General features: G+C 53.9%; 10 protein-coding genes across 10 annotated transcripts; 6 read left to right on the top strand and 4 right to left on the bottom strand.

The window, feature by feature from the left end:
- Positions 1-1,605: 1,605 nt before the first annotated feature.
- J4E90_003310 (uncharacterized protein) lies at positions 1,606-2,397 on the top strand (the record flags this gene model as incomplete). Its single annotated transcript, XM_051432881.1, has 2 exons — positions 1,606-1,710; positions 1,765-2,397. The coding sequence occupies 2 exons, from the start codon at positions 1,606-1,608 to the stop codon at positions 2,395-2,397; spliced, it is 738 nt and encodes a 245-aa protein (XP_051292779.1).
- Positions 2,398-2,657: 260 nt separating this feature from the next.
- Positions 2,658-2,974, bottom strand: J4E90_003309 (uncharacterized protein; the record flags this gene model as incomplete). The annotated part of the gene is made up of 2 exons (XM_051432880.1): positions 2,658-2,822; positions 2,873-2,974. The coding sequence occupies 2 exons, from the start codon at positions 2,972-2,974 to the stop codon at positions 2,658-2,660; spliced, it is 267 nt and encodes an 88-aa protein (XP_051292778.1).
- A 579-nt stretch (positions 2,975-3,553) lies between these two features.
- Positions 3,554-4,330, bottom strand: J4E90_003308 (uncharacterized protein; the record flags this gene model as incomplete). Its single annotated transcript, XM_051432879.1, has 3 exons — positions 3,554-3,863; positions 3,914-4,024; positions 4,077-4,330. The coding sequence occupies 3 exons, from the start codon at positions 4,328-4,330 to the stop codon at positions 3,554-3,556; spliced, it is 675 nt and encodes a 224-aa protein (XP_051292777.1).
- Positions 4,331-4,576: 246 nt separating this feature from the next.
- On the top strand, positions 4,577-5,250 carry J4E90_003307 (uncharacterized protein; the record flags this gene model as incomplete). Its single annotated transcript, XM_051432878.1, has 5 exons — positions 4,577-4,624; positions 4,679-4,693; positions 4,869-5,019; positions 5,109-5,174; positions 5,225-5,250. The coding sequence occupies 5 exons, from the start codon at positions 4,577-4,579 to the stop codon at positions 5,248-5,250; spliced, it is 306 nt and encodes a 101-aa protein (XP_051292776.1).
- Positions 5,251-6,213: 963 nt separating this feature from the next.
- Positions 6,214-10,274, top strand: J4E90_003306 (uncharacterized protein; the record flags this gene model as incomplete). Its single annotated transcript, XM_051432877.1, has 2 exons — positions 6,214-6,459; positions 6,507-10,274. 2 exons carry the CDS (start codon positions 6,214-6,216, stop codon positions 10,272-10,274), a joined length of 4,014 nt encoding a protein of 1,337 aa, XP_051292775.1.
- A 554-nt stretch (positions 10,275-10,828) lies between these two features.
- On the bottom strand, positions 10,829-11,395 carry J4E90_003305 (uncharacterized protein; the record flags this gene model as incomplete). Its single annotated transcript, XM_051432876.1, has 1 exon — positions 10,829-11,395. One exon carries the CDS (start codon positions 11,393-11,395, stop codon positions 10,829-10,831), a length of 567 nt encoding a protein of 188 aa, XP_051292774.1.
- A 498-nt stretch (positions 11,396-11,893) lies between these two features.
- On the bottom strand, positions 11,894-12,499 carry J4E90_003304 (uncharacterized protein; the record flags this gene model as incomplete). Its single annotated transcript, XM_051432875.1, has 1 exon — positions 11,894-12,499. The coding sequence occupies one exon, from the start codon at positions 12,497-12,499 to the stop codon at positions 11,894-11,896; it is 606 nt and encodes a 201-aa protein (XP_051292773.1).
- A 2,150-nt stretch (positions 12,500-14,649) lies between these two features.
- Positions 14,650-16,935, top strand: J4E90_003303 (uncharacterized protein; the record flags this gene model as incomplete). The annotated part of the gene is made up of 1 exon (XM_051432874.1): positions 14,650-16,935. The coding sequence occupies one exon, from the start codon at positions 14,650-14,652 to the stop codon at positions 16,933-16,935; it is 2,286 nt and encodes a 761-aa protein (XP_051292772.1).
- Positions 16,936-19,227: 2,292 nt separating this feature from the next.
- J4E90_003302 (uncharacterized protein) lies at positions 19,228-20,173 on the top strand (the record flags this gene model as incomplete). The annotated part of the gene is made up of 2 exons (XM_051432873.1): positions 19,228-19,990; positions 20,046-20,173. The coding sequence occupies 2 exons, from the start codon at positions 19,228-19,230 to the stop codon at positions 20,171-20,173; spliced, it is 891 nt and encodes a 296-aa protein (XP_051292771.1).
- Positions 20,174-20,505: 332 nt separating this feature from the next.
- J4E90_003301 (uncharacterized protein) lies at positions 20,506-21,849 on the top strand (the record flags this gene model as incomplete). Its single annotated transcript, XM_051432872.1, has 1 exon — positions 20,506-21,849. One exon carries the CDS (start codon positions 20,506-20,508, stop codon positions 21,847-21,849), a length of 1,344 nt encoding a protein of 447 aa, XP_051292770.1.
- Between the last annotated feature and the right edge of the window lie 27 nt (positions 21,850-21,876).

Genomic DNA, 21,876 nt, shown 5'->3' with positions numbered 1-21,876 from the left:
CCGGTCAGACACACCACATCCTCTTCTTCGACCAAAGACCGACCAACACCACGATGCCGTACGCCGCCGATGATGCTGGCCGGACATTCAAGTGTCCTTTCCCGCGGAGTTATCTGTGACATGGCTCCCAACTTCATGGCACGACAGTCTCGTGAGACACATTGGCCTGCAGCGCGACGTCGAGAACGTGAGTAGCTTGCTTCAATACGATGGCGCTTGGATGCAATCCTGCCTCGAGAATTCGGTCTCGTGGAATCTAGTCCGTCATCAGCTGTCATTGTAGGTTTCCACCCCCGCCATCGCATCGCGGAGCGGCCGTTCTGTCACGGACAGTGTCACGCACGTTTCCTGTCGACCGCAGAAGTGTTCCAAATCTACCCTTGCTCTTTCGTTTTCAGCAAAGTAGTAGCGGCGCAATGTCGCAAAGACCAATGGGAGGAATTCCTTCTGCCTTACCCTTGAACACATCTTCGCGAAGTGTTGCGCTCATGCTCCGTTTTTTTTCGCACGCTTAGGGTCCCTGCAGCTATCTTAAGCTCATCTGCCGACAAGCTTTCTCGTATGGTTAGATTGCTAGGAAGCTCCACGCGCGGCAGGGTTCTATGACGGCAGAGGCTAGACCTCTGAGACCCTGTAGGCTCAATTTGGAAGACCTCGCGAAAGTCGTTGCGACTGGGTCTTGCTACTGGCTGTGGCGTGGGTGACTGCGGCGTGATGTCTTTGTTGTTGTTGTTCATGACTGGCTTCACGTCCTTCGATACTGAGCGTATAGAATGGGGAGACGCATACCGTTCACCGCATCACCAACAACGCAAAGCCCCCCGAGCGGCACAGTGTAATCTGGACCTACAATCTAGTCTCCCGTCTCCCCAAACCGACCAAGCGTTCTGACTACTCTAGCGTCATCTATTCCCGATACGGTCTTGACAGGGGTGGTACAGCCAGCCTTCCTGAGCCAGGCACAGCCGCTTCCTCCTTCCACGGCGACCAGCACATGTACGCCGCACCCGGCCTTTTGTTTCTTGACTCTAGGCGACGACGAGCAAGGGCGGGGTGGGTGGGGCTTAGGCCTGGAAACAGCGGCCAGTCTACTCCGCCGTCAGTCGTCTGATCAATCTAGCGTGCACCGTATTGTGTCTGGGAATTAGATATAAGGTGCCGGTTCACATCCCTGGATGTTGATATCACAAGCAAGCAACATTCAAGGTTTACTTTGCTACTACTGCTACGAACTATCCATAACTTATATTGCTTCGCCCCCTGGCTCACTATACTTTTTCGGAATAAATATCTACACGTTCGCGGAATCTATCATAACGGCCCTTTGAACTCGGTGATTGCTAAATACATTGGCCTCATTTCACGGGTCACGCAAAGCTCCTGCCGCCTTACGCTCTGGACCTTACCGGGCATCGCGATAACAAACGGGACAACGCACGAGGGGTTTCCCACGCGCACGGATTTCCACAACCGACGGCTCGACTGCGCGCTGCTATTAATACATAATCCCGCGGCCTTCCTCTTCTCGAGTTCTTGATTACCGGTCAACTACTCAGACAACCACCGAACAATCTTCACCACTTCTATACTCTATTCATATACAAGATGGTCAAGATCTCCGTCCTCGCCCTCGGGCTCCTCACCCTTGCCAGCGAAGTCTGCGCTCAAAAGACAGTCAAGGTCATGCCATTTGGTGCTTCCATTGTCTCGGTACGTATCCCACCTTCCTCACTTCAAGTTTGCATCCACTGACTCATATTCAAGCGATGCTGGCGCGCAAACCTCCAAACCAAGCTTAGGGATGCAGGTGTGACGAACTTTGACTTTGTCGGTGGCCAAAAGAGCACCTGCAGTGGGACCAACATCGACCAGGATCACGAAGGTCACCCCGGATTCCAAGCCGCCGATATTGTCAAGAACAGCCAATTGCCTGGCTGGCTCGACAAGAACCCTCCGGATGTCGTTCTCATGCTCCTCGGCACCAACGATGTTCTCATCGGCAAGAGGCCTATCAACGACATCATCGCCTCGTACGACATTCTTATCGCACAAATGCGGAAGAAGAATCCCAACATGCAGATCGTCGTCTCCAACCTCCTTCCATTGGACCCCGCGCGCTTCAATGCCCAGGCCGTTCAAGGCATCAAAGATCTCAACGCTTACATGGCTACGCACATGCCTAAGAAGAGCAATGTGAAGAGCCCGGTCTACTTCGTGGACAACTTCGCCGACTTTGACGCAGTCAAGGACACAGATGACGGTGAACACCCCAACTTGCAGACGGGTGTACAGAAGATGGCGAACAAGTTCTTCGACGCCACCAGGACAGCAATCAAGGGAGCTGCTGCGGTCAAGGCAAAGAGGCAGAGCATAGTTGAGAGGAGACTACTAGACTAGAGTGGAGCGATGAGGTAGACTGTTACGAATTCATGACTTTTCATTGTGCTAAACTAAACTTGGGTATCTCTGTGCCTTTCCTTACTCCAAAAATCAAGTTTCGAATGTGATATCCCGCCAGACAGATGCCACCAGCTTTGATCAAGCTTGTGTATCGTTCTTTCAATATCAGGTTCCAACTTTTGTACTGTCGCCAGACGGGTACCATGAGCGGAGGAGAGACGGTCGTCCGCAGGTGTCTTGGTGGTGCGCGGAGGTCGTCAGGGCTTTGTGGTCTTGTTTGAGTCGCCCTCCGACTCGTAGGCACCCGCCTGCGAGGTGGCTTTGTCCTTGGCGGCCTTGCGTGCGGCCACGATTCCACGAGACTTCTTGCTCCTGATGAATTTGGCTTCTGCAGCCTCAGCAGCCTCGATGGCCGCGATCTTCTGTTGTACGTTAGTACCATGGTAGTGTCAGGAGGTGATCAGATACTTACGGCTGCCTCGGCCCTCTTGACCTCGTGCATGGCAATTGCGTCTGCCGCCGCAGAGTCCTTGTCGCTGCAGACGTAGGTAGTTTCGTACCCTGCTCGACCCATCTTTTCTGGCTGGTTGGCGAGGTGGTGGAGTGCTTTGATGACTACCGTGTAGTCTGGTGTGGCTGATCGCCATTAGCAAAAGATACGCTGAAGCCGTACCATATACTAACTGGTGATGGGAGTTTGGTGGTTGGAGAACCAAAACGAAAGCTCAAAAGTTTGTATATAGCTTCTAGCTTTTGTTAGCGCAGAGGTGAAGGGCAGTCTGGGGCTACTGCCCTTCACCTTGAGTCCCGGTGAGGAAGACATGGCGCCACAAAGAGGTTCGGCAACGGTGACGGAGTTCATGAAGGAGAGACAGAGACGGAGGGGCAGAAAAGATTGATATATGGCTAGCGGCTGTGTGCGTTTGCCTCGTTAAATTCGACGTCAATGGGGATTACGACGGCCCGGTGCAGTGTTCAGACAATAAGGAAATTGCAAACGCGTCAGGAAGAGCGGTGTTGCGGCGGCCAGGCAACATGCGGGACGCTCGAACATCAACATCAACATACGGGGCATCCAGGAGGAAAATATCTTGAAAATGTAATTCAATGCAGTATGTACACGTGCTGTTTCGCGCCTGGCCAAATCCAACTCTTACTTGGTTGTTATGATCTTGAGCTTCTTTGGGCTGTGACTGAACAAGTTGGCATATGCCTTGGGGACGGTCTTCCGCTTGTTAGGTTCCTGGACAAAGTACTCGTAGCCTTGCTTGTTAGCGAATTTGATGGCATCCTCCTTGGACTTGAACTGTATCCGGTGGCCGTTCATGAAGTCGGCAGACGACTGCCAGCCCATGAGCGGGTTCTCCCATCGGTGGCCCTTGGGGAGGACGTCCCAGTCCATCAGCCAGTGCGAGGCGTTCCAGTCGCCGGATTGTGTGGCTGTCTTGGAGGGCTTGTAGATGCTGGGAACAATTAGTATGAAGGCCGACGTCGGGTGGAGGATGTCTCGTACCGAACAGTACGCGCCTGGAGGTCGGTGGGGGCGCCGGATAGAACGGCAGCCGCAACACTGTCACCGGGCTCGCTGCCGTCCATGACGCGCTTGGGAACCGGGGAGAAGTTGCTGGGGACATGTTAGCCATATGCCGCCTTATCCTGATCCACGGTTGACGCACGAGGTCCGGTAGTCAATGGCGACATTGTAGTCTGGCTGGTGCCTCATGCCCTCTGCGGCGTTTTCCTCGCGGATCTGGGTGGACTCGCTCGTGAGTTTGACGGCGGGCGCATCTTCGGAGCTCGTCTTGTGGCCGTGGGGAGTGGGCTCGTTGGTCGCATAGGTGCGGAAGGAGGGGGCGATGACCCTCGTCGCGGAGGGCCGCAGGGCAGGGGCGAGCAGTCGCGATGCAATTGTCCTCGGGAGGGCAGCCATGGTGGTTGTGTCGTCGGCGTGGCGGGCGGGAATGCTGGTGATGTCGATGCAATGGGATGAAGCTGGGGTGGTTGCTTGGCGAAGGCGCCGGCATAATCCGTCCTGCAGCTTTCTTCCTCGAACCTCACCACCGACCGCACGACCTCCATCTCCACTCCATCGTCTTGCCCGCCCTGGTACGTCGCCCGAACCGATCCGCCACGCAGAGAGAGTGCAATTGATGCTAACTGGCCCGCAGCCGTCAAGATGAGCTTCATGCAAAAGCGCGGTCTCTCGACCCTCATCCCCCCCAAGGTACGGCTTCTGTCTGCCCCTCGGACCGCGCGTGGCACTGACAATGCTCCCTAGATTGCTTCTCCCAATGTAAGAGCCCTCCAAACGCTATCCTAGCACGCCTTCGAATCCCCGCAATCGCATACGCGCAACTTTCGGCCCACCGCAAACGCCTCCACAGTCGCAGCACCCCGACTGCGAACCTTGGCGCATCCCGACGACTCTCAAAATGGCGATTCCAGACCAGGGCTGATGTACGAAACAGGCTATCGGCTCCTCCCCCAATGCTGTCCGCATGCAGAAGGTCGTGAGCTTCTACGAGAAGCTGCCCCGTGGCCCAGCTCCCGAGCCCGAGGCCAAGGGTCTTCTCGGACGCTACCAGAAGAAGTACATGGGCAAGAACCCTTCAGCAAGGCGTGAGTGCACCCGGCGGGGCAGGAGACTATGCGAGCGCTGTCCTTGAGCCTGCGAGATCGGATGGGAGCACCAGACTGACCCTGTACAGCCCTCGTTCACGTCATTGGCTTCCTGATCGCCATCGGCTACGCGCAGAACTACTACTTCCATCTCCGTAAGTCGAATCAGATGCGCTGACGAGATGATGTGACTCACCACTCGCAGGCCACCACAAGAACAACGAGCACTAAGCGGATCCTCTGAATGCGCTGCATCGTCACGGGCGAATAGACCGGATGTGTATATGTAAAGTGTAGTTGGTGAATCAAACATCTAGCCAAGACAGTCTCTTCTCCTATCATGCAAATGACCCTGCCCTCTTCTTTGTCAACATCCACACGTGTGCGGTGGCGGAGGCCTGGTCAGCTCTCATGGGGCCGACAACGTCATCCCGGGCGAGGATAAGGTAGTACATCATGTGCAGTACTACGGAAATGTAGTGGGTCTTGTCGTCTCGTTTCTGAAAATACACATGTCAAACAACCTCACGTGCACGGAGTGAGCATGTGTCAGTAGCTGTCTGTCGACCAGTCTTCCCAGCAGGCTTCGTCCGGCCAGCACCTCCGCAGCTCAGGCTTGAATCGTGATTATCGCTGCAGCCGTGTGACGCATAGCTCCCAGGGCATTCTAGATGTCAGAATCGATACAAAGAGGACCCCAGGCGTGTGCCAAGACTAGCGCCTCTCACCATCGTGGCTACTCAAGCTACCCGCCTCAACCTCCTATACACCCACCCACACCCGCAGTCCGCCCCACCACGAAAGGGCCCCTTCTTTCACGCCGCCCCCTCCCGAGCGCGACTCCACGCCGTTCGGTGAATCAGCGCGACCCAGCACGTGTTCGCGACTGCCTCCAGCCCGCGCATCCATCCAGCGAAACACTCCGAAACCTCCGCACTCGCCGCGTCACCTCAGCAACTTGCAGCAACTCTGCGGAAGCGCCGACTTGACATCCGTGGCGACTTGTAGCATCTGACATTAGGTGATTATCCCCAACTTTTCTTAGCTCCCATGTCGCATGTGGAGGACAGCGGGCGTCCGGCCGGGCTCGACTCGCAGCAGTCGGCGCCGCTTACGCCCACGTCCTTGTTTGGATCAGACCAAGAACATCTTTCTGACATTGAGTCTTGCGCCACTTCAGTTCCGGAAACTGTTATGGCAGAGCAGGTTGCCAACGATGTGGTAAAGGAAGCACAGTCGGTGGGTCGTTCTGCGCCCATCGACGACTCTGCGTCAACTACCAACACCCCCGCCGTCAACGGCGAACCGCCCTCGGGCACAGCGATCACGAAACCGACCCCACGAGAAGCGTCTCCTACGAAATCCACTGTGAACGGCACAGGTGCACCCGCCACTGGTAGTGCACACGTGTCAGACAAGGCCGATGGAGATGCGGCAGCTGTAAGTAGCGAGGAAGAGCCATCGGGACGTGGTGTTAATAGTAGCAGGGCGAGAACAAGCAGTCGGATGCATCACGGCACGATTCCAAACAGCCCCACCTCAATGGCTTCTCGAGCGAACATCTGGCGGCGGAGTCGCAAGCCGTAGCAGATGCCAGTGGTGGCTCAGATACCGACATCAGCCGCCCAGGAAGCGTCGACCAGTCCAAGCGCGACGGAGTTCACGTGCGGACCAACTCAGCAGCCAAGAAACAGCCGTTCAAGTCAGTATCTGTGACGAAGAGCTTTCTGGCCAAGACCGTTCCGACCACGCCTGCTGCACGACCGGGGGAGAAGGCAGCCCCGGCAGCTCCGCCCAAGACGTCGATTCTCACCGCGAAGCCCCGCCTCGTAGCGAAATCGGGCGCTGGCAACGCCCCGCGTGCGCTGGGACAAACCAATGGCACGGGTGCGGGCCCAGATGCGAGCAAAGTCTGGAATAAGAACCAGCCCGTCCCAACCCCTCCGCCCAAAACCTTCACCGACGAAGAACTGAAGCAGCAGTACGGTATACACCTTGCAACACGCCTACAAGCTGATGAAGGAGGCAAGGAGGCCAAGTGGGCAGACATTGACGATGACGAGGAAGACTGGACCCCGGAAGCAGTGCAATGGATGGATGGAACCAAGTCCTCAGTTGCGGTGCCACCGGAGACGCAGCCACCGCCCGCCGAAGAGCCCAAGACTATTCTCAAGCCTGAGACGCCCGCCGAAGCACCCAAGCCTACCACGTCTCCAGCTCCAGCCACGAACGCACCCAAACTGAGCGTCACTGGTGGTGCCAAAACCATCTTGAAGCCTGGTGCGCACACGCAGCCCAGTACTGGAAAGTCGAGCCTGGTCCTCAAGGGTCAGCCAGAAAGACCAACTCTAGTAGCCAAGCCATCAGCGACTGAGAAGAAGTCACCATGGGCGCCTCTGCCCCCAGTCGAGAAGGTGTCGCCGATACAAATCAATCCCCCTGCGCAGCAACCACCCCCACAGCGTTACACACAGCGCGATTCCTATGGTTACGACTCCATGCCCCCACCTCCCGCGAAGGAGATCGCCCCCGATGACTTTAATCGCAACTGGCGCAACGAAAGCGGCGGCCGAGATACTAGAGACGGCCGAGAATTGTTCAATTCGCAAAGTGGTCGTTACGAGCCTGTACACAATGACATGCGGCGGGGTTCTGGACGAGATGCTGGCGGTGGTTACCGGCAGCAGCCGTCCGCCGTGCTACAGAGGCCTTCTCAGGACGGCGGCCCAGCAGAGCCCTCAGCGGCGTTCCAGACTTCACGGGCAAGCGCGGATGGTCCTACTTGGGGCAGGAGGAGGAACTCGTCCAACGTTAGTGGAACTATGCCTAGGCGCATGTCGATGGACCCACGGGGAGTAGACATGCCTACTGGTCCCATGAACATGGAGCGACGCGAATCACACTCGATCAACGGTGTGGACCCTTCGGATCCTGCAGCTTCCAGACAGTCGCCATTCCAGCAGATGAAGTCTCCGAACGTTCCTCATGCACACCCGGCTTCACCCTATGGCTCAGTAACCTCAGCTGTACAAGATGCACCCGCGCCTACACCAGCACCACCGGCAGAGAACCCAGTCGAGGTACAGAAACGTTTGATGGCTGAGAAGATCGAGCGCGCTCGTCTCAAGAAACAGCAGGATGCGGAAGCCGAGAAGCAGGCAGAGGCAGAGAGGAAAGAACGTCTTGCTAAGAAGTTGGCCGCTATGGGACCGCCTGAACCCAAGCCCAAAAACAAGGATCAGTCGCCTACACGCCCAGAGCAGTCCCCACAGAAAGACAAGGCTGCTCCTGCGCCATTGCAATCACCGCCAAAACCACCTGTACCGACTGCCGAGGGTGAGGTTACACAATATGGGATGATGAAGGTCCATCAGTCTCACCCGGTGAAAAGATCGCCTCAGGCGAGCCATGCTCAAGTAAATCCCTCACCGGTGACTGCTCCTTCATCACTTAATCAGCAATCGACGCCGCCCTTTGACGCCTTCACTCGTGACAACGAAAAGTCTCGGCTGTCAACTGAACAATCTCAAGCGATCGCTCACCAATCAGACGGCGCTATCCCTTCTGGGCCTAGGCCGCAGGCACCTCCGACCTGGTCGCAGTCTTCTTCTACAGCACCTCAACCTAGACCTTGGACATCACAAGTTTGGGGTCCTCCCGGCGCAAAAGATCGAGCTCTTGGTAACGGTACCTTCGACTCCGATTACAGAGGCCAGTCTCGCCCCGGTGCCCAGCAGCAACTTCCTGTTCAGTCACCTGCCGCGACAGCTCCCATTGGCACAGGCCTAGCTCCTCAGGCCTTGACATCACACCCAGCAAGACAGTTGCCTCCGTCGCAACCCATGTACTCGCAGCGATCGTCGCGTGCCCAAAACGCGGCGGCGGCTCGGGCGGCTAGACCACCTCCAAGGAACGTCACTGGCGGCGGTTGGGATACATTTGGTGAACTTATCAAAAAGGATGACCAGGACCTCGCAGCGAAGAATGCTCAAGATCGAGAACGCCAGGGCGAATTCCGTCCCGAGCTTCGAGAGGTATACAAAGATCAGCGTGGGCAAGCACAAGTGACGCTGCATGACAAGGTCGCCGCCGAACTGGCTCTTGCCGAGGCATTGAAAAAGGACGATACTACGAAGCCTTTGGCTGAAGGTTCGTCGCCTCAGCAAGGTCTGACTCAAGGTCCTCTCCAGCAGGCTACTGGTCCTCGCGCATCGCGCTTCTTCCCTCGTCCGACTGAGACCTCAACAGAGGCGACGGCGTCTCCGTCGACCTTTGTGTCAAGCAAAGCAGACTCGCCTCCTCCGCCTCCCGAGACAGAGACACACCCTGTTTTCAGCAGTGAAGCCGGTCACCCATTGGTGAGGCTTCCGAAGCCCTCGCCTGTCGTGCGACTTCCACCGTCGGCAGCTGGTAACGGGACGTCCGCTGCTTCTCACGTAAACATGCCGTCGCGCGGCCAAGCTCTAGGCGCCAGACCTCTCGCAATGAACCCCGAGTGGCAGGCAAGGTTTAACAAGCTCCTTGACAAGCCAGGTTCCAACCGTTCATCAACCCTCCCGAGCACGTCTCCAATGCTGCCAGTCGCTACTCCACAGCAAGGCGCGGTCGCCCCGGCTGCCTTGTCCAAGGCTTCGCTAGACGTTCGAGGAAATACTGGTCCTGCAACTGTGTCATTGCCCAGCGCGTCCCAGACGAGAATCTTTGCAGATGATCGTGGTGCAGAGGCTGTCACTCGTGGTGATACTGAGGCTCTGTTCGAAGACAGAGAGTTCGGTTCGCTGCCCACCGTCAAATTGTCCAAGGTTCCGCACCTCGCAGCCAATCAACCACCCAAGGCCGCGCCCAGAGATGAGCAGCACCCGAGGCACAAGAAGTTGGAGAACCCGTTCACCATCCGCCGCCTAGAGGCATTCGACATTGAGAAGACGACACAGAACAGGCTGAAGTTCGACGTTGTTGTGCGCCTTGCAAACATGCGCGAGCCTGTCACTAAGTCGGTCCAGCGGAAGCACTACGGCCCAAAGCTCAACCGCCAGCCGAAGCCCAAAGCGACTAGTACGCCGAGCACCACTTCTACCAACAGTGCTAAGGATCGCCCGCGCAAGCCCTCGCACCAAAGTCAGACAGATCGTTCCTACAACAACAGCTCTTCGCGCCCGTCTGCTCCCAAGACTTGGTCCACCAGCAACAACAATGCTCCTCGCTCATCCCCAGCTCACACAGCTACAACTTGGGCTAAGGTTGCAACGGCCTAAGTGTCGTCCACAGTCTCCCTCGTTAGCTTCAACCACTGCTACAAGGAATGTCCTTCTCGTTCGACCACTGTCGCCGCACATGTATAGGACTGTCTGATAACTCTTCGAAGTGCTTACCCTGGTCACTCTACGTACTGTTCTCATCGCAGCACACCATTTCACTCTTCTTCCTCTTCAACAGCAGTATATATTGCGGCATCTTGTACCACAACGGTTTGAGTGGATCACAGGGTCGCTTTTCTTGGGAGGCAGTGTACTCCCGATCTTTCTTCCACTGGACTCCAAGTCCTCATTTCTTGCTTTGGCGCGACATCACTTTCGGGGTCAGCATGTTTTTCTTTCCTTAGACCTTCGTTCATCTCCTTGCCATGACCGGCGTCAGGACGCGAGTATGGGTATTGACAGCTACGACGGGCCATGACCTCGTGGATGCGGAAATGGGATGACGATAGAGGATTTCGTGTACTGCTAATAATACTTCTGAAACTTCATACTGCTTTACCCTGCTGTTCTTGTGATGGCGAACTACTCTTCCTCTGCTTGGAAATATAGGACTATGCATCTAATTGCCTCACCGGAAAGTTGACGGCTTCAAGATTTGTTCCTCCAACCTGCTTGCCACTCGCTGCAGTGATCAGCCCATCCAGCCAATCTTGGTGTCCTAGGAGCATCTTGTTCGGCTTCTGCTCCTCCCAATCCTTGAAAATCTGCCCAATCTGACTCTCCTGTGTCAAAATCCTCACCCTCTGCCCCTCCAGATCCTCTACAACCCACGCATGATAAATCTCCAGTCCATCCGGCGTCTTGGAGCTCCATGCCAACCTGCCCGCGCGCCCGTTACTCTCCGGCGGCTCCGACTCCTCGACCGTGCAGGTAAGCGGCGGGAATCCGAAAGTGCTGAATTTGAAGACGTCGCCTTTGTGCAGGAAGGTGCTGTCGGATGACGGAGGAGTGATTTGAGCGCAGTTCTTGTAGTAGGATTCCCATTTTGAGATGTTGGCTAGTAGGGCCCAGATTTGTGTGCTGGTCAAGTCTTTGGCGATGCGCTCGTTGGAGACGAAGTTGTCGGTTGTGCCCGGGAGGAAGTGCGATGGCCAGTTGATTGCGGATTGGGTCGCCATGTTGTTGGGTGAACAGAGTGTTTTTTTTAGATGTCCTGTTGTTTCTGTGTAGGATGATGTGCAATCAATATGAGAACGTAGAAGGATGTTGTACATAGATACTTAGCCGTTCATGTATCGATGGATATCGTTGACGCTAACATGTGGCGCTTGTACATCATTGCGCATGGGAAAGACTACATCCGCGAGGATCCACAACTACACTGATTTGTCACTTTTGAACCTGAGCGGGAATGCTTTTAGCAATATTTTGCGCATTTTGTTTATTTCTTGGGAAAATGATCGTGGCTCGAGGTGCTATGCGCAAACTTTAATGTCGACGTCATAACGAAGGCCTGATCTCGACGCAAAGCAGCCACGTCTGTGATCCACTAGTAGAGAACATAATGTCCACTCAACCTTGAGAGCTAAAAAAGATATCGACGAAAGAGATGAACGCCAGGGTACAGTTCTTTGACCCAAGTTTTTCCATGTTGCACTGCCTAGTGCCCAATAGCTTTATAGACTGTCGTTGACCAAGATCTCATTGTTGAAGTGGAACTCCGTGACGGCGACGAGGAGCTCATCTTGTGCGCTGCTCATTGGCAACCCATTGGCCATCATCGCTTTTCTGCAATCTTCGTCACGCCAACAGTCATTCCTGACGTCATGGTGCCATGCCAATGGGCAGAGAACATGCCCAGCCTTCCTGACGACATATTTCTCGATAACTACATCGCCAACTAGTCTCTGGTCTTTCATAGCACTGTCGGTACGTGAGAATGTCACCACTGCTTGCAGGTACTTGCGCTGCTTGATCCAATCCCGCAGCCCCTCCAACATGAAGTAATCCGCCTCTGCCTCGACCCGGCTGTAGAGAGCATAGTCGAAGCCGTCTTTCCTCGTCCAGTAGAGCGGAAACCTGGAAGGCCGACGCATAAAGCTGAGTAGATGCTCGAATGTAAGCGCATCCGCGTCGACGTAGTATGAGCCGTCGGCCTGGAGGTCCGCGCCCTCTTCCCAGCGATTGAGTAGACCCTCAAAATAAGGCGAGACCGAGAGGACTGATTTGGACGTACGAAATTTGCGACCGGATACGTCGAGCGTGATCTGATTGTTTGCCATGATAGGAAGAGATGGAGATATACGAGCCGGAGAGGAGGCGGTATAAGAGAGGGGCGATGTCAGTTTTTGCGCTATGAAATGTGTGCAAGACCCTGGCTTCACGGTGCGACATCGCGTAATACCCTGTTCTTGAGACAAACAGGCGATCCGAGCAAAGTCACATGATGTCTTTGGCATACTAGCTTAAAACCCGCAGTGAAATCACATGAAGTGCTTCTGGAGAGATGCCATACTACATGCTAGATAAGAGCAACATCGCAGAGCGATCTCGTGAGATTCCATCGTCGCAGGCCATGAGAGCTCCTACTACGAAAATACATACTTAAAGCACCTTACATCCAACTGCTCAGAACGATTCGTGGTAACTGTATCGTCGTTACTTAGTCCATGTTCAATTAAACCCGGCTCATCTCGTGATCTCTTCCTGCGCTCACCCACAGCCACTCATCATCTTTCGAGATGTCCTTATCGTGAATATATGCGTGGGGCCCACAGATGTGCATGGAAGACGCGGGGATGTTACTATCAACAGAATCATGTGGCCGAGGGTATTGGCAATGGCAATTTGCGTCCATACACTGCGATGGCTGCGTTGACACTGCTTGCGCTGGTAGCGTGTACTGGGTTTCCAAATACCTCGCATCGTGATTCGGTACGTAGTATTGTGGCTCGACGTGAAGCCATGACGTTGGCTCCGCAGGTAGCGAGTAGTTCGCCTCGTAGCCCAAACCCCAATCGTGGAGTCTCTCGCAGTCGCAACAGTCGTAACCCATCTCATCGGAAGTCACTCGAGGAAGACCAAGGCCCGGAGGCTCATATAGGAATTGATCGAAAGATTGAACCATGCGGGGCACTGGAGAAATTGCGAGGGACCCCTTGTGTGGGTCGTGGCGGTGGGCGGTCAAGGACGGGTGGTTTACCACGTGGGCTGGGAAGGTCTGCTGCGATGAAGATGGTGCCATGCTGGACTGGAGTTGGATCGTCTCCACAGGTTGCCTTCCGTCGACACGAAAGGATTCCTCCGAGATGGGGATGCGCATGTCTGATGCAGATTGTGCTTTGATGCGCGTAGTATCGAGTTTGTGGTTGACGTTTCCCCCATCAAACCCTGGTCTTGAAGCTTCTGATGTGCTAGCCTGGGCTGCAAAATCCACCAGGAAATCGAGAGCGTTCATGCTGCCAGAGGATCAGAAAGAGCTTCGAGAAGATAGAGGACTAGAGAAGAGTCCAGGTATAGTCCTTGCCAGGGCGCCCTGATATCGTGACTGTTAACATTGATCTTCGAGGGGAAAGGTCACACTGATGGTACTCGCACCAAACGGATGTAGCAGTGCATCGTGTTGTTGCACCCGTGAGAAAACGACCTATCGGAAGCAAACCCATTGTCTGAACAGTTGTGATGATGCGATGTGATGGATCAAAAGCAGTCTGATGCATTAGAAGATGTGTGAGCCGTGCTCCTTCTTGAGTTAATCTCCTCGGTTCTTGTCGAAGCTCCTGTCACAAGAACAGCATCAATGCACAACACCTGGGCAGTCTCGTGGAACCAATATTCAGATGTATCGCACGGCTGCACGACTGCCTTTGTGTAGAACTCCCTGTGGGGGACTAGGAATGTTTCAGTGGAGGTCAGACCCCTGAGTTTCTTGGAAATCAATTAACTACGTTGCCTGTAGTAAGATCTGCATTGGTACTTGTGTTGGTACGACCCATCTTGTGTATGCCCGAAAAGCCCAGGTTGAGAGACGAGATGAATCCACCGGACAGCAGCGATGCGCTGGTGCTGCCAGACGGCTGAGGGCTACTACGCCAGATGATACGAATTTACTGTGTCTTCGCTCTGCGCACAGGAAATGGTGGTCAATATTGGCGTGCAGTCAGTAGATGCATGAGGTGGTATTGTCTGTTCAAGAGTCGGATCACCCCTCCCTGCATAGGTTGGCTCACGCCCGGCGCATGAGCTTGCCGCTAGCGCGGGCACTTGTTGACAATCCGAGCCCACTCATTCCCTCCACATCGAGCAATGCGCGCAGCGCGACGCGTTCAATGTGTCGCTTCGAGCTCTTGAGCTTGATCATTGTTTTTTTCGAGCGACTAGCGGCACGGAAGAAACGGTTTCGCGCACCCAGCGACCTGTCAGCGCCGCGACCATGCTCCACGAAATCCTCCTCTCGCTCTCCGGACACCCATCGGCGCTGTTCGATGCCCCGGACCACGTGACAGCAACTGCGCGTCGCCTACTGTCACCGCCCGAAGCAGAGCTGCTATCTTCAATCGGTCATCTGTCGCGTCTGCATCGAAGCACACGCGATCATGTCGCTAGAATCGCCGCGTCACATCCCTCAGTCATCTGCAGGGCGGTCGCTACTTCGATTACCTCTTACCATCTCGAACGGTTCCAATGCAAGGTACTGGAAGTCGAAAGCCGCGTCTTGAAACAAGATGCTTCCATCGTGGGTGCATACAATATCGTACCACTGGCTGGGATAGTGAGCGAGTTCTCGGAATGGACCAGGGTGATGGAATGGCTACGGGATATCAGCAACTACATGTTGCCCTCGGACGTTCCTGCGAAGTTCGAAATGATGATTGGAAAGGCTGCCTCTGGAGCTGCCGTCATTGACAAGCTGCGAAGCGAGGCACAGACAGGCTATCCGGACATTGAAGAGACTGCCCGGGGTCTGAGCAAAGTCGCAGAGACATCGTGGCTACGGCAGCTATCAACCTGGCTGCTGTACGGTCGCCTTCCATCGTTTGGTCGTTCCGATTTCTTCATTCAGCAAGGTGATGAGGATGCAGATGAGCAAGTCTTCGTCCTTCAGAACAAGCTGCTACCAAAGTTTGTCACAAGGCAAACGGCTCTCTCTATCCTGTTCGTCGGACGATCGCTAAATCAGATCCGCGCATTGCCATCAGCCGTGAAGGCGTTAGACACATCCAACTCGGTCTCGGAACTTGATCTACTTCCTAAGCACGTTCAACAACTCTCTCAAGTGAGTGCACCGGTGTCAACGGCCATGCTCTCGGAGGCAATTGCCAACATCCGCCTTTCGCTGTCTCGGAATCTCCTACAACACTTGTTACCTCGTGAGAAGATTGTTGAGACATTGACGGTTCTACATCAATTCTTCTTGCTAGGAAGAGGAGAGTTTGCCCTGACACTGATTGCAGAAGCAGATGATAAGATGTTATCTCGACATAAAGGGTCGCAGCCCACCAAGTCTGGCCAATCTGTCAAGGCAGTTGTGATCAAGGAAGCGGAGATTAACCAGGTCCTCGCACGGTCCTTCTCCGTTCTGTCTACCTTATCTAGCGAGGACGAACACACAGATGATATTCTGGACGTTGCAACTCAGCTTCTACATCTCAGTGTTAACGGCTCGTCTAATAACCGTCCTGGGACACCGGGCCGCGCTAAGGACGCGGACTCGATGCTTCCACAACTTGCCATCATGTCTTTCGACGACCTACTGCTGTCTGTACCAACGTCTTTAACGATGGACATCCGTTCACCACTTGACCTCTTCATAACAAAAGCAGACCTTGACGTTTACTCATCGATCAATGCTTCCCTTCTCGCAGTCCGGAGAGCACATCTGCATTTAGCAGAACTATGGCGATACAGTTCAATACGGAGAGACCATCCTTGTCCGCCTGGATATCAATACAGCAATTCCGCGCATGGTAAAGCAATGCTGAAGCGGCGACGACAACGCACTACGAAACGGGCGCAGGACATGCGGAAGATATGGGCGACATGCGCAGCCGCTATCTTCTTCTTTGCGGAGAGCGAAGCTTACTTTCATGGTGCGGTCGTACAACAATCCTTCGGTCATTTCATAGCATGGGTTACCGGTCCTCAAGTTCCTTCAACCGCGGAATCGTTGCCAGCAGCTTCCGACAACTTGAGTGCCACTGGCTTCCGCAGGTCGACGACAGAAGGAAGCATACGGCAACAGCATGATCCAGAAGCATTGGCCTCAGCACATCGCCGCTTTCTGTCTTCGGTCGCGTACTCGCTTCTGCTTACCGATCAAGCCTTCACAAAAGCGCTGCGTACCTTGTGCACCCACGTAGACGAGCTAGTGGCATACATCAAGCGTCTTACAAAGATCCAGCAGAACCTGGATCTGGAAGAAGATGAAGGTGTGGAGGACTATGCGCAAAACTACAAGAAAGAAGAGCGCGAGGTCAGCCTGGAGATGGACCGGGCAAGGAGGAGGCTTGACAGCGACCTCAAGACACTCGTAGAGCGGCTTCGTGAGATTGATAGCGACAGGATTGGAGCTTCTGCACCTGGTACATCAATTGGAGCGACGATGGAGGAAGGTGCCTATGAGCCATTGAGAGTAGGAGGTATCGACCGTCTTTTGATGAAGCTGGACTGGAGCGGCGAGGACGAAGAAGAGGAGACCGAGGACTTGATCGATCTTTAAAGTACATGGCTTTGTCCTCGTCAAACGTTTTCAGGGGCTTCTATCTTCGCGATCCTTGTTGGCTCTTGGCACTGTATCATGACCAATGTGGTAACGGCGGAAAGCGCGTTGATTGCGCGGTCGCGATGCCTCCGCATGGGACGGACTTTCTTCTGATGTCGACATGGGTGAGTATCGTCCAGGCATCATTTAGGTCGCCTCCCAACATTCTATCATCACATTCATCACACCACATCATACCGCTTCAATAGCTTATCAACATTGCTCTCTTGCATCAATACTGCGTATGTACCGGTGTTCACGCTCACAATTCGATGCTAACAACGCTAGGTCCGCTCAAAACAATTCCCTCCAATCCGCCTTCGTGTTCAACTTGACTCGATACGATCACTCCGCCGTAAGAGATTTCGCCATGTCTTCAGATCGCAATTCCGCCCGTTCTATCTACGGATTTGTACGGGGTACCGGAAAACGTCTCCCCGCCGAACGCGACGACCGTCCAGCATGCCTTCCAGCCACGTCAAACGAGGCATTGCCTAGGAGACGCCATTATATCTACCCGCGAGAAGACTCTGGAGTATACATGCCGACAGGACCGGCCGAGATAACAGGCAAAAGCTCTTCGTCGACTCCTCATCCACAGGCACAATTAAATCCCTTCGAGGACGCCCGATACGAATACGGTGCTACCATCTCTGAGACGCAGCCGTCACCTGGACCACTGGGAGGCCCACGGTGTATCACCTCTAATCCATCTGCAGTCACGACCATAGCGGAGTCGAAGGGTCGCAGGGGCTACCGGAGACGCCTACGAGATCGAATCCGGGCTATGTTCAGAAGAGAGGTGATCGCTTGCGGGTACCGGCCGTCCAGTGATAGAGCGCCTCTCCTAGGAGGGGAAGGAACACACCTCCGACGTGGCACTGTGCGAGGACAATGACTTATGGACCGGCAGGACGAGAGCAACGATTATCGTCTTGGTCATGAGGCTGCGCTGATTTGAGGGCGGTTTTGTGTTTCATGAGTTGGCTGTAATGCTTGTATTCTTTCGCACGTGCCCAGTAATTGAACCATCTTTCCAACAGTAATGTAAAACATAATGCGGCCGGATTTCTTTGACAAGCGAATGTATGATGACTACTGATGTGTATGTTACACATCTGAGCTCAAAACTTTTGTATAGTCTACTCTGTTGCACTTGCGACAGATGGATAGACTTGCTGCTATATAAATAGCATTAAGCTAGCGATAATATCACGATCAAAAAGTTCACAGGAAAGAACTGTTTTATAGGGTGGCAGGTAGTATTACAGCTAAGCAGTAAAAAGATGATGGTGGTTTGCCCCACATGAGAATCGAACGCAAGGATAAAAAAAGATGTTGTTCAGGTCGTGCCCGGGTTCTGTTCAATTGTTAGAATGTGATACTGAACAGTGGAATGCGAAAGACATACCGAACCGGGGTTACCAGAAAGTTTGAGAGAAGTCAAAATCTGGAGTGATAACCACTACCTGTACTGGCGGTTAGACAGACTTCATGAGAGCAGGGTTGGAGGAGACGTACACTACACAACCGTGTTTCTGGTGTTTGATGACCGAATCGTCAAAAATAAAATTTATAATCTTGAGCGCGTGTCGCATCAGCAGCCCACCAGATTTCTACGGACTAATGCCCAACGTTCACTACTCTAGTGTGTGGCGAGCGGGGTCGCAGATGTGTGGAGCGGGGCTTAGCCGGAACGCGGAGCTTGTGGGCAAGCTGGCCATCCCACATGCTCTCGGTAAGCATCGTTTGCGCTCGATGCTACAACTTCCGAATTCCTTCGATCCCCCATCGCGTGCTCTTGCATCGAGTCGGTGTAATGTCGCTAGTCGACGCATGAATTATGTGCAGCGAACCCTTCAGACGTCTCCAATCCATTGAGACGCGTCTTTGCCACGCCACAAACACGCGTCTCTACCGAAGCGACGCCACAAACATCTGCTTGAATGGTGTGCGCCAACCCTGGGCTTACGTAGCGATAAAGATGAAGAGAGACGGCGCAGGCGGTGGACGACGAGCAAAACAAGTTCCAGCCTCAGAAGGATGCAAGGGTCACACAAAGGGTAAGAACGGATGGGTATCGCATCCCAAATTGAACGCCAAGACATACGTCAGATGATGGTAATTCGCAGGAGGCAAGGTACTTGCGACATGTTACCTTGAGAAGCAAACAAGAGCCGCATGTCCTCTGCTTCTTTTGCTTGCGCGATCCTAGATCGTTAACGTCCCTGCCTACAAGCCGACTACACAATGACTGTCCAGCTCAACATCTTCTCGGCCAAGGCAACTTTCAACTTCACAAGCAACAAACCGGCAACTAGCGGCCCCGAACTTCCAGAAGTCGTTAGTGCGGAAGATGGTGATGACAAATCTCGGGATCAGTCGTTGTCGGCTTCTACTAAGACTTTCGTAGATGAACACGAAGATGTCATCGCGTTCAAGACGATCAACTGGCTAGCCGGAGTTGGGGATATTTGCAACGGCACCTCCAGAGAAACCGGCGAGGCTAACGCTACACCCCAATCTTACGATGACAAGCACAGCATAGAGACGAGAAGGACCACGAAAGTGATCACGCATCGTGACGTTCAGGGCAGGCCCAACACTCGACGAAGTGCGCTCCGCCGGCATTGCGACTTCTGGGACGCCGATCAGGACGGAGTGATCTACCCATGGGACATATTCATAGGCTTCCGCAAACTCGGTTTCAACATCGCGTTATGTCTATGGGCAGCGGTTACCATGGCTGTGTGCTCATCTTACAGCACCCAGAGTTCTTTCCTGCCGCACCCGCTCTTTGCCATCTACCTTGATAATGTCAACCGCAACAGACATGGAAGCACCACTGGCGCGTACGACTTGGATGCCGAGCTGGACACGCGACGCTTCGATGCGATATTCGAGAAATATGCGGGGGGCAAGGACTACCTGACCGGGCGAGATCTATACGACGTTTGGGCAGGCCAATGTTGCGCGAATGATTTCTTCGGATGGTTTGCGGGTGCCTTAGAATGTGAGTTGCGGCTCATCACCTCACGGACTGAGCATACGATACTGACATTTAACAGGGATAGCCATGTACATCCTGCTATGGCCACAGGACGGAAGGATGCGCAAGGCCGATATTCGAGGAGTATATGATGGTACCATTTTCTGGAGAATTGCTGAAACCCGCTCCCAGCGTTCACAGTCATGAGATTGCGGAAGCCCATGATTGGCTCCACTGGGGCCATACACGACCCAGAAAATTTAATTTACCAACATCACCTTGGTACGATCACATTAGAGTTTGGATGTGACAAACTTAAGCAGCTAAACGAAACACACATTAACTCCCACTGTAATTCAGCGTCTGCCTGAATGTGTCCTCTCCATTAAATTGTTGTTGCAAGAATCAAACTTACGCTACGCCCCTTGATCTCGAAACTGGTAGTCTCGAAATTGCCACTTCAGCCCATAGATATACACCTTCTGGGGTCTGGATCGCCGCTGCACAAGTTCCTGCCTCGATAAATTACCGCCGTCACAATGCGCCACCCCGAGCTCTGCCCATCCTCGGATCACATCACCCCGATGAGTCTTGTTAAGACTCAAAAGCTTGCGCGAGACCGATATCGAGCCTTGAGCTGGAGCCTGTTCCGAGTACCTTCTTCCGACAGTTTTATACGCGTGAATACCCGCGATGGTACGCCCGCACACGCCTTGCCGGACGAGAACGATGGATTCACTGTCGTGCGCCAGTATCTATACGATGTGCTCACCCACACAGGATGGGGTATAGGTTATGAGTGCCCTGCAGCGATAAGAGCAACGGTGGAAGGATGGTATGGGCATGGAGGGTATTTCAAGGCGCAATCGGCAGAGAAAAATGGATTGTTGGATCTCTGTCCCATCAAAGGAAAAGATGGTGAAGGAAACGAAGTATACTTCGAGGACCAACTGAGAAACAAGATCAGGCAATGTGTCAGATACGAGAGCAGCGTGCTATTGTATCGTGAGGATGAGTTGGACGACGCGATGTCTGAAGCAGATACATGTGTGGGCGATAACACTCCAGATATCAGTGTACAGGAACGGGGTTACCTGGATTACGATGGAGACGAAAGCATATGCTCGGTAGTCGGATCGTCGATCGATCTCAACGAGGATGCAATGACCATTGCTCCCCATGAAGACCAGGACGACGACCTCGACCCTTCAGCACCTCATGTACACCGCAGCGACAGCGCAAGGTTTTCGGGAACAGCCGGATCAAAGACACGGACCAGCAAAGACTTCGTATCATCCGACCCCGAGCCCAGAGTAAACGCGCCTTCCGAGATCACGCATGAACTCACTTTTCAGGTTCCTACGCCAAAAGTAGAGCAATCAAAGAAGAGGAAAGAAAGGTCGCATGAAAGTTCAAGAGCCATGGATGAGCTGGTTGCAGGACGCAAGTCATCCATCAGCCATGCAGTGTGCAGCCAAACCAACGCAACAACACCAGACTCGAAGTCTCAACATCAACCGAAAAACGAGCTACCTACTGCATACAAACACGCAAGATGTGGCGCCGTTGTACCCGCCGAGAAGCCCGTGCCTACCGTACGGCAGAGAAACCACAAGGAAAGCACAAAAGCCATCAAACGCCGGACACAGATGACCCACGACACAGCTTGCTCCGTTAGCTCGGTACGCTACGAGACACTGCCACAAAGTCAACTACCCGCAATAAAGGGTCAGCATCTCCTTGTTGAAGCTACGGCGGTGGCGAAGAGGGCGGTCGCTCTAAATCTCTGTGTTGATGAGGCAAAGTGCTTGAACCATCACGAGCGCAATAAACAGAGTCTCATGTCTAGGATGCTTGCGAAAGTGGGTGGAAAGAGAGGGTGAGCGTGTGGTTTCAGAGGGAAGAGGCAG

Source organism: Alternaria incomplexa (genome assembly GCF_024043165.1).
Source record: "Alternaria incomplexa strain BMP 0042 chromosome Unknown scaffold_4, whole genome shotgun sequence".
Lineage (NCBI taxonomy): Eukaryota > Fungi > Ascomycota > Dothideomycetes > Pleosporales > Pleosporaceae > Alternaria > Alternaria incomplexa.
The sequence above is the reverse complement of the archived record's forward strand: the minus strand, read 5'-3'. Positions and strand labels throughout refer to the sequence as shown.